Here is a 10,752-nt window from a genome sequence, read left to right on the forward strand (position 1 = left end):
TGAAATCAATTTTTAAAAAAAGATGGCAGTGCCCTTCCTCTGATGGGCACAGTCTTGGTGTGGCCATTACTATGAGCTGGCAAGCACTCGTTTGTGATTAGAATCATCTGTCCCCACAAGCCCTTGAAAGATGGGTACTGTGCCTTTTTGTGCAGAGAGGAAACAAAAGCTCAAAAAGCTCAAAGTGCATGAAGCAACTGCCCATGGTCCTGCCTCTGTTAGCACACATCCAGCAGTTCAGAGCAGGGCTATGGCTCAGGTGCCATTGTTGTGCTCTCCCCTCCGCCCTCCAGGCTTCCTTGGGGCCCTATGCACAGCCCTGTTTGCATCTTACGCCATACAAGGCAAGCCGCTGGAGCAGTGGGGGAGAGACATGATGAAGACGGTCCCACTGGCTGAAGAATATTGTAAGAAGACCATCCGGCACCTGGCAGGTGAGCCTGGCCTCCTTTCCTGCCACTTATAGGAAAAGAGGCTGTTAGAACTTGGTTTCAGGTCACACTCAGTGCAAATTTGCACAGACCTGGCTCCCAAGGAGGTCAAGGTCCGTTTGCCCCACCAAGAGCATCCCTGTAGGGTCCATGTGAGCAGGTGGATTCCACAAAGAAGCCCAGGGAGATCCACAGAGGTACCAGGAAGAATGGGGTGCATTACAGCAGATCCTTAAAGTATGTGTTTCATTCAATGTCATTTTGTTAAATCATTGATGAGGAACTTGAGTCTTGTTTATATCCATTAGCCTGTGGTAAAATTGGTTTCCTTATACATCATTTCTCTTAAAGTCACAGAACCTATTGAAGATGGTAAGTGAGAATTTACTGTACTTAGATTTAATTTTCCAAATTATCCTTAAGTAGCCCACATCTCAGAGAGGAATGAGAGATGCTAGCTGACACTGCTCCAAGGACCTAATGGACAGCTGTGCCTAACCCAGGGGACTTAAAGTCTCTCCCATGAAGGCCAGACAGAGGTCTGTGCCCACTGATGACATGAAGGCCCAGGAAGCTCCATCTGTCCCAGTTGAGTCATTAAATGCTTCACACTTTTTGGCCACGAGTACGGTCAACCCAGCCAAACGCAGCCAGCCCAGCAAAGGTCCTAGGGGATCACGGTGCTGCTGGCGTTTTGGCCTCTGAGCTCCCCTCGGCTTGCTCCCCTTTCCCCCTGGGATCCGAGGGAGAGCGGGCACAGGACCAGGCAACCCCTGGCTTTCTCCTCGGGCGGCTGAGCCACAGAGGGTCATGGGCTGCATGAGGAACACAGACAGCTTCATGTGGCCTTTGACATTCTAAAACTGTGGAAGAAAATTTCTAGAATAAAGTATCCAATTTGTCCTGGAGGAGAGGGAGTTGAAGGATTTGAATGTAGGAGCAGGATGCTTGATTGAAGTCCTGAAACACAGAACCAACAAATCACTTCACTGCCGGGGGGCAGGAGGGAGGGGAGTAAGAGATCAACCGAAGGACTTGTATGCATGCATATAAGCATAACTAATGGACATAAGACACTGGGGGGTAAGGGAGGGCAGGGGATTGTCAAGGGGGGAGGGGGGGAGGACACTTATGTAATACCCTTTGTAAAACTTTTAGCAAAAAAAATAAAAAATAAAAAATCACTTTACTGCCACCCTCCAAGCCCCAGGAGCTATATTCTAGAAGGCCGAGTGGGAACTTTAGAACAACTTTTCAAGGAGACTTTTGCACTTATCCCTGCCTGGACCCAATGCTGGGAAACACTTCTTCACAAGGTCCCTGTTCCAGTGAGAAATAAGAAGCCTCCATGTTCACAGCAGTCAAAGTGTCCCTAAGCAGTCACCCTCCACAAGCTTAATTATAGAACACAGGTGGCAACCCCACATTGTTTTTTTCATCTGGTCTGTCATTGTTATCCCTGGCTTCTGATCACTGGGTTAGTCATCCCCCTGCCCCCCCTTCCCCCAAGTAGGTTCACCTTAAACCATCTGAAAGAAGTAAATAACATGAGTGTATTAAACTACACAGTCACTGCATTATTCACATTATACTAATCAACAGTTCCCCAGAACTCTAGTATCAAAATGGTTTTCCCCAGTGTTTTCTGAAGAACAAATAGTCAAAGATCTTCCATGAACAGAAACGAGAAGAGTCATTGGTCAGATAATTTTGAGACTTTATTCTTTCTGTTTAATTTTACATTTGTTTAACTCAGAGCTTTAGGAACCTCTATGGCAGAACCCTTTTTTAATTTTAATTTTTTATTTGTCAATGACAGTTAACAGTCAGTATTATTTTATACTAGAGGCCTGGTGCACAAAATTTGTGCACTCGGGCGGGGGGGGGGGGGGTGTCCTTCAACCCGGCCTGCACCCTCTTGCAGTCCGGGAGCCCCGTGATTGATCGCCCCACAGAGAGAGGCCCCGCCTACTGCCACTGGCTGGGTAGCTGGGCCTCCCTCTGGGGGGCGATCGTGGGGCAATGGTGGGGCCCCCCAACCAATTGCATTGCACCCGCCTTGGCAGTGGCAGTCAGTGCTGGGTCACTGCGGCGCTGGCCGGGGGTTGTTGGGGCACCCGCAGCCCAGGAGTGGCCAAGAGGTCAGCAGTTCAGACCACTCGCCAGTCCCTACCCACCCGAGCCTGCTGCCCTCGCAGTCTGGCATTCGGTCGTCCATTCGGTCGTTTTGGACGTTATGGACCCTGGCTCTTTATATATTAGGATTAGTTTCAGGTGTACCAGCATAGTGGGTAGCTTACCCCCATAAATCTGGTACCCACCTGGCCCCATACATAATTATGACGATATTATTGACCATATTCTCTATGTTGTACTTTACATCCTCATGACTATTTTGTAACGACCCCTTCGTACTTTTTTTTTTCTCCATTCGTACTTCTTAATCCCTTTTTAACAGTATACCTAAAATCATCCAGAAAAATAATATCCTATAGAGCACCCCCAGAAAATATTCTTCTGGGGCCTCTGCTAAGTCTAGGACAACATCCATCGGCAGCAAGGACACTTAGCAAGTTAGTTCCATGCTTTTGTGTTTGAAGATCTACATCCAAAGGTGACTGGCCATTTACTGGGAAGGAGGCTCTGTCTGAGCTTGCACCCACACCAGCATGAGCTCTCTGCTAGAAACACGGGTCTCTGCAGGGCTAATGGGATTCGTGGATTCTGGTCCCTGCCCTGTTGCTTCTGCCTCTCACTTTTCATCTTATTTCACTGAAATAGACCTTAAATGGGCCTCACCTTTAGTTTTGTAAAACAGAGTCATGCCACTGTTTCCAAGAGACTGGCATTCCCGCGGCAACCTGGAATGTCATCCCACAACCCACCCCAGGCACCTCCTGCTGTCCCTGTGGTTAGAAGGGCAGAGGAACACTGCTTTCCCCTGCAGCCTGTGACCACCTAGCCCCTCTCTGGTCCCCGCTCTCTTCCCCAGCTCCCCAACCATAAGCAGAAACGGCAGCATCTGTTTTCCTCTTGAGTCGGTTGATTTCCTCGGGCCTCACTGGCCACTTAACCACTCTACTCTGTTGGCATCCTGGGCGATCCATGGAGCCATGGTCCTGCCTGCTCTCAAGGAGGACAAGGTCAAGTGTGTTAACCCAGCAGACTTGGCGGAGGGACAGTGAAGCCCTCATGACTTCCTAGGAGCCCTGAGACTCAGAGAGCCATCTCCTATCCGCTACCAGCAAGTGTAGCTGCTGCTCCAGCTCATTTCTGAGTCAACGTTCTCTTCACCAAATGACCCCAGAAAACTTGCTTCACCCCCTCCGGGGTTTAGATGTCGAGCTGGTCATTAGGATAGTAAAGCATCCTCTCTCCCTACCTTGCAGGCAGTGTTGAATTAATAAAAATACCCAGTTTCAGAATTTTCAAAGAATGCACTTAAAAATGTTGCAGTCACTGTCTCGTTTCAGAAGAGAGTTAAGCAATTCTTTGAATGGCTTTTGTCCCCCATCACCATCTTCCTTGCTTTTGTTTCAGAGTAGCTACAAATACGAGCATGTTTGAATGTCTAGAGCAGGGGTCCTCAAACTACGGCTCGCAGGCCACATGCAAATACAAATATTGTATTTGTTCCCGTTTTGTTTTTTTATTTCAAAATAAGATATGTGCAGTATGCATAGGAATTTGTTCATAGTTTTTTTTAAACTATAGTCCGGCCCTCCAACGGTCTGAGGGACAGTGAACTGGCTCCCTGTTTAAAAAGTTTGAGAACCCCTGGGATAGAACCGTCACGAAGGCCAGGTGCCAGGTCTCCTCCCGTCCCCTTGTCCCCACCCGGGATAAAGAGCATTGCCCTGTGTCTTCTGTCCCCTCCCGCTCACTGCCCAGAACGTTCTGAGCCCAGCCCCTCTGCCCCAGGCCCCACTCACCCCCCTGCGGCCCCCAAACCCCAGCTGATGGCCATGGCATCCTGCCACCCTGTTCTCTGCATTTAGAGTACCAGGAGCACTGGTTTTACTTTGAAGCTAAATGGCAGTTTTACTTGGAAGAGAGGAAGCTCAGTGAAGACACCGAAAGTAAAGCCGCCTTCCCTGACCATTATGATGCAGAGGAGAGGGACAAGGTAAGCCTCGCTGTGTCCGAGATGGCAGCCGGGGACCGGGAGCTTTCAGGGTCCCACTGCCCACGGGGTCCACGGGGCTGTTATTGCCATCTTAACCCCAAGCAGTACAGACGGGCTGAAGGAACAGCTGCATGTGGGAGGGGTCGTGGAAGATCTCGTTGTCCCTTTGCCCTACTCAGGCCGAATGTCACCAGCAAGTGGCTTCCCGGGTGTGGTGTCTAATGCCTGTCACGGCACCTCAGCCCCTTTGCTCAGCTCTATTTCTCCTCGTGGGGTTCAGGGCTGCCTGACATGCTGTCGGTGCTTGTTTATCTGTGAATGTCTGTCTCAGAATGGCTGCCATGTAGGAGCCATGAGGAGTGAGCCTTTCCTGCTCGCTGCCCCTCCCCAGCCCCGGGCAGTGCCTGGCACAGGGTGGTACTCCATCAGTGCTCAGTGGGTACATGGACAGCCCACTGGACGGACCCGGGGAGCTCAGGTTCTGACACGGTTCCGCTTTTGGTTCATGCCTCTGACCCCTGGCTCTGTCTTCAGACCTACAAGAAATGGAGCTCAGAAGGCCGAGGGGGGCGACGGGGCCATGATGCCCCCATGATTGCCTACGACGCTCTCTTAGGAGCCGGGAACAACTGGACAGAGCTCTGCCACCGGGCCATGTTTCACGGAGGTGAGATTCCCTTCTTCAATGGCCTTGAACTTCCAAGAGGCCAGCACCCCATCCCTATCCCTGTGCATTCTGTCAGGATGTCTGAGGTGTCAGGCATGAGGGAGCCCCAGACCATGGGCTCTTCTCTGGGCAGGGCGCTGGCTGCAGCTACTCGTGCACAGACATCACAGACTGCAGGCAGGTTGCCGCGCTGCCTTGGGTGGCCCTGAGGGTCTGAGCTTGGAGAGATGTAGTGTTCAGGTCGCTGGGGTGCAGGCTCCTCTCCCTCGTGGCTACTGGTTGAAAAGCACGCGGGTTCCACTGGTGCTGGCCGTGCAGCGTTCTGACCTCTGCAATCACCATCGTCGTATCCCTCACTTCTGCAGACTCTGCAATCACAGAGAGGTTGCACTTTAGAATCAGGCAGCCCTGGGTTCAAGTGCAGTTCCAGGCCAGTCTCTCTGTGAGGTGAGAGGATCAAACCCAACTCACAGGGCTGTGAGGCAGTTGGGTACATGGTGCCAGGAGTTCCCGCTGCACCACGGAGCAGCAGTGATCGTTGCTGCAGGGCTGGGAGCCTTGCCTCGCTCCCTGTGCCATTGTCTCCTGTGAGTGTAAAGAGGATTCCTGTATATGTTACCTCCGGGTGGGCATGGATTCCATCGCTATTAGAGTGGCTGTTGTCAGAGCAGAGTGCTGCTCCTGGTACTGAGATGATTGAGAAGTTTGCACTTCCTGAGGCCAGCAGGGGGTTTCTTTGAGAGCCTGGGGGCTCCCACTGGGGGAAGGAGGAGCCCAGGAGAGAGTGATGGGAGCCAAGGGCAGCAGGGTGGCCATGAACGTGGGACAAGGGGACTTTCCAAGGGGTGCAGTGACCCACACAATCCAGCACCCCTAGCTGAGAGCAGGGGTGGGGGGCATGCAGGAGTGTTTGTAGGGTGCAGACAGCTTGTGAGGGAGCCCGCGTAGACTCTGGCCACCCGCAGAGCCTGGAGGGGAGGACTTCCTGGGCACCCTGCACCCATGATAACAAAGGCATCTGCACACCTTGTGTGTTGTCAGGGTGTTTGTGGAGGGACGGAGGGGGAGCACCTGTCCCCTTAATTGGGGACAGCAAAAGCCACCCAGGGCCCATCGGCAAAACTGGGGTTTGGCACGAGGGAGCGGGAGGAGGCTGAGAAAGCCCTGGTGCTTACTCCTATAGAGACACCAGTCCAGTAGCATCTCTGAGGCAGGCCCTTGCAAAGAGGCCCTGGTTAGTGCAGTGATGGCGAACCTATGACACGCGTGTCAGAGGTGACACGCATGTCAGAGGTGACACGCGTGTCAGAGGTGACAGGCAAACTCATTTTTTTGGTTGATTTTTTCTTTGTTAAATGGCATTTAAATATATACAATAAATATCAAAAATATAAGTCTTTGTTTTACTATGGTTGCAAATATCAAAAAATTTCTATATGTGACACGGCACCAGAGTTAAGTTAGGGTTTTTCAAAATGCTGGCACGCCGAGCTCAAAAGGTTCGCCATCACTGGGTTAGTGTCAAGTTCACAGTGATGTGCCCCTTCCCACGCTGCCCTTGGAATCCTGAGGACCTGTGTTTCCGTTCCAGGTGAGAGTGGGGCCACGGGGGCCATCGCGGGCTGCCTCTTCGGACTGCTCCACGGCCTGGGCGCTGTTCCCGAAGGCCTGCACCAGGAGCTGGAGCACAGGGCGGAGCTGCTGCACCTGGGCGAGGCTCTCCACCGCCTGTCCACGGAGGAGAAGTAAAGCCACCTCCCCTGCCAGGGAGCCCTTCCAGCCCCGGGGCCCCAGGGGAGTCCACGTGCAGCTCCCCGACTCTCCGTGCACTGAGAGCTCATGCCCAATTAACCATGCTTATAAAATACATTATTTGTCCTACAAGAGTATTTTCCTATCCTGGCCCAAATCCAGTACATGATGGAGGTCACCCTGGATTTGCTACCCTCATACCTCCGCATACAGTGGTCGCAAGTAGTCTCTTGGACAATTGGTGTATTTTATTCTGTTGCATAGCTAATGCTATTCGCTCACTCACTTCAACTAACCACAAGGGCTCTGCTCAGAAAGGCCTCCTCCATCTGCAGAACCTTCCGCCACTGTCTGTTTCTAGCTCTTAGACATGCACTTCAGCCACTGCCCACCTGCTCCCCCGCCCCAGCCGTGCTGTCCCTCCCAGGCTCCTGCTGCCCTTGCGATCACGGCCGTGTTTCCCCATCAGAGCAGTCAGTATGCGTGCCTTCAGGATGCAGCCAAAAGCACTGCGTTTAACCCGCCAGCCTACGTTTTTAATCACACTAGATCTTTAAAGCCAACCTTTTGGAACAACTAAGTGAGGAAACCAGGCAACACAGTTCTCACGCCGGCACCCGCATCTTTCTTCTCCGGGTCTGCAGCTGTCACGCGTGCGTGGGTGCCGCCCAGGCTGCAGAGAGGGCCTGTGGCCGGCTCCACCCGGATTTGCTGAAGGAAACAGAGCTGCTCCCTGTGGCCCACGTTTCTCTCTCTGAGAATCTTGAAAAGGAGATAACGTGCTCTTGTTAAAAAGAACCTTGGACACTATCTTTCCAAAGTAGCATCTGGTGTGAATAAAACAGCAGTTGGTGACTGACGTTTAACATGGCGCTTTGGCGGCTTCGCTGGGCTCTATCTTGTTGATGGTGACATCTTTTCATTGAAAGTTTGCCTCCGAGCACAGCCAGGCGAGGCGCCCAGAGCCCTTGGGATTCCCGGTACTCAGGGATGCTTGCTCGCAGACACTCAGAGGACACTCAGACGTTGAGGTTTCCTGAGACCACCTGGTCTCCCCCAGGCACCCGCCTCCCCTTCCGGGGCACCCTGGTGTCCTGGGCTGTGGAACAGGGCAGGACAGTTTCGATAGAATACATCTCTGTCCATTTCTTAGGGAAGTGTGAAGGCCTCCCTCCAGGTTGATGAAAGAACTGGTGGGCCATTGTCTACTAGGCATATTGCACCAAAGTGTTTTTCACATCAGGTTTCTGAATAACGGAACTAACATTTGCTGCTACTGATGCTTTTCAATCAAGAGAGGCAGAAAGACAGAGTGGGTGAGGGGTTCTCCCATCACTCCAGGGTCCAAGCCAGGGTTAGTGGGTGTGCAGAAATTAACCAAGAGTTATTTCCAGGAAAAGAAACCCAAGTAAGGTAAGTTAACACTTTTCCTAGAGGTACATAACACAGCGGCTTACTGTTTTAAAGGGATATCTGGTTTTACCAGTTTACCTTAAAAGTGGCCCTTCGACTCTGCTGTGCAAAAGAGAAGTGTATCTCAAGCGAGTTGAGTGCAAATGGTTTAGAAGGAAGTCACTCGGTCTCCACCTTATTGATGATTTAGGAGAATTCAAACCACCCTTAAGAATCAGGGAGTGGCCCTGGTCAGTTTGCTAGGTGATTAGAGCGTTGGCCCGTGGACGGAAGGGCCGCGGGCTTGATTCCTGTCAAGGGAACGTACCTCGGTTGTGGGTTCACTCTCTGCCCCTGATGGGGACGCATAGGGAAGGCAACCAGTTGATGTGTCTCTCTCACATCAATGTTTCTCTCTCTCTCTCTCTCTCTCTCTCTCTCTTTCGCTCTCTCTCTCCTTCTACCCTTCCTCATCCCTCCTTTTCACTCTGAATATTAATGGGAAAAATATCTTCGGGTGAGGATTTTTAAAAAATATAAGAATCAGGGAATGAGTCTACTTACAGATTAATTATAAATTAAAACATATAAAGAAAAATTTATGAGCATCACAAATTAGTGAAACTGCTTCCCCATTTCATTGTCCTATTACAGGGAAATGCAAAAGTTGAAAAGAAAAACAAACCTATCAAAAGTAATGAATACTGCACCTACTTGAACTTTTAGAAATTTAACGCTTGCTGATTGCATTTTTATTATAAAAGTGGTACATGGGCGCAGCTTCAGAAATTCAAATGACATTATTAAATGTGCATGTGGAAAGTAAGGTTCTTCCAAACCTCAGCCAGACTCACATCACCAGGCCCCAGAGAAAGCCGTAGGTGATGATGCGTGTGTCTCCTTCCAGAAACCTCCTCTGCACAGACAACCAGGGGTTTGTGTGTGTTGCACACTTCTATCTGTGTGTTGTGCGCGCGCACGCACACACACACACACTCACACACACACATACATGATTACTCTCCACAAATAAGTTTATAGTATTCATAATGGTTTCCTTTAGATTTGTTCACTTAATGGGTTTTTTAATATTTTTCATTATCATCATATATACTAGTATATCTACATGTTGCTTTTTATTCCATTTACATAGGGACCATAATGACCCCTATTGATGTCATCCTTAAGTTGTTTTCGTTTTCCAAGTGGCATTTTAAAACACTGCTCCTTATGTTTACTTCAAAATATTGCTTCCCCATCTCCTCTGGGAAGAAATTAAACGTTAATTAATAGCACGGTGATTTCTTAATTCCAGAATGCATTTGTTTTTGCATTTAACATTTCTAAAATTGAGATGCAGTGTATATTTCATTGTGCTTGATCATTTAATTGGCAGAGTTTATTTTTCTTTTCCTGAGATTTACAAAGTAACAGCGCCTCTTACAATCAATAGCACGTTAGATCCAAGAATGCTGATGTTAAACACCATGTGAGATCACAGCTCCTGTAGACTCAGATGAGGGGGTGTTATTACCTCTTATTCCCAGGTAACAAGAAAGGATGACTCAGTGGCAGGTGTGTGTCGTGAGATGTGACTGACCACACCCTGTTTTCCTCTGACCCTATAGCCCACACCCCTTTATTCATGGCCCCATGGCTGACGCAGCACATGGGAGGTGAGGTCTGAGCCGGGGACTCTGGGTGGACTGGGGCCGTGGCTAGAACATGTCATGGCCGTCAGGAAGGGTTTGCCCTCCGGCGGCCCCTGTGTGACAGGCACACGGCTCCTGAGGCTCCAGTATTGGAGCAGGTTCCCTGCGCTGTTCACAAGTTTTCCGACTTCAGGCTGATTTTGATGAATTCATGTCCCCAAACTCTTTGATTTTGCATTTATATTTCATGGGGTTGGAGCCGGTAGTGAACAGAGAGTGGAAATGTAAATCCAGCCTGTCTGACAACCCAACTCCTACCTCTCAATCTCCAGCCGGCCACCCTAATTCAGCGAGACTTGTCCACAGCCCTGAATCCCCCAGGGGGACCCTCAGTGAGTTAAGAAACCCCAGCACCCCTAGCAGACAGAACGGGGAAAACAATCAGATGTCAACTGATGGAACTGCCCAAATTAATGTCCCCTCCAAACATCTGGGTTTTACACACTTCATCCCAAAGCTCCTTTAAGTGGGAGTAACTTTTAAGTAGCAGTGCAGGCACTGTGACCACTTGGGTGAAGAATTCTTCACGTGTTGACTTATTTCCAGTTTTCAAGTAGAAATAAAGTGTAAGCTCCCGCAGAATATCATGGGGGGAATCAACACGGGAAGGAAAATGTCAGCCTTGAGCCTCCGGGTGGGTTCCGGGTGCCCCAGCACGTGCAGTGGCTCTGG

General features: G+C 50.3%; 1 protein-coding gene across 3 annotated transcripts in view; it reads left to right on the forward strand.

Annotated features, from left to right (window-relative positions):
* ADPRHL1 (ADP-ribosylhydrolase like 1) overlaps nucleotides 1–8,967 on the forward strand; it is a 28,375-nt gene extending 19,408 nt beyond the window's left edge. Inside the window, exons 4-8 of one of the 3 annotated variants that reach the window (XM_070407414.1) lie at nucleotides 294–434; nucleotides 4,430–4,557; nucleotides 5,092–5,224; nucleotides 6,816–6,969; nucleotides 8,891–8,967. In XM_070407414.1, the coding sequence (XP_070263515.1) occupies nucleotides 294–434; nucleotides 4,430–4,557; nucleotides 5,092–5,224; nucleotides 6,816–6,969; nucleotides 8,891–8,939 (605 nt within the window). In that variant the 3' untranslated portion in view covers nucleotides 8,940–8,967. Of the gene's footprint in view, nucleotides 1–293; nucleotides 435–4,429; nucleotides 4,558–5,091; nucleotides 5,225–6,815; nucleotides 6,974–7,525; nucleotides 7,832–8,890 lie in introns of those variants that run through there. The other 2 variants (XM_070407415.1, XM_070407416.1) reach the window with 2 other exon arrangements.
* The last annotated feature ends 1,785 nt before the right edge of the window (nucleotides 8,968–10,752 follow it).

Source organism: Myotis yumanensis, unplaced genomic scaffold (genome assembly GCF_028538775.1).
Source record: "Myotis yumanensis isolate MYYU_CA2020_CCGP unplaced genomic scaffold, mMyoYum1.0.hap1 SCAF_3, whole genome shotgun sequence".
NCBI classification, from domain to species: domain Eukaryota; kingdom Metazoa; phylum Chordata; class Mammalia; order Chiroptera; family Vespertilionidae; genus Myotis; species Myotis yumanensis.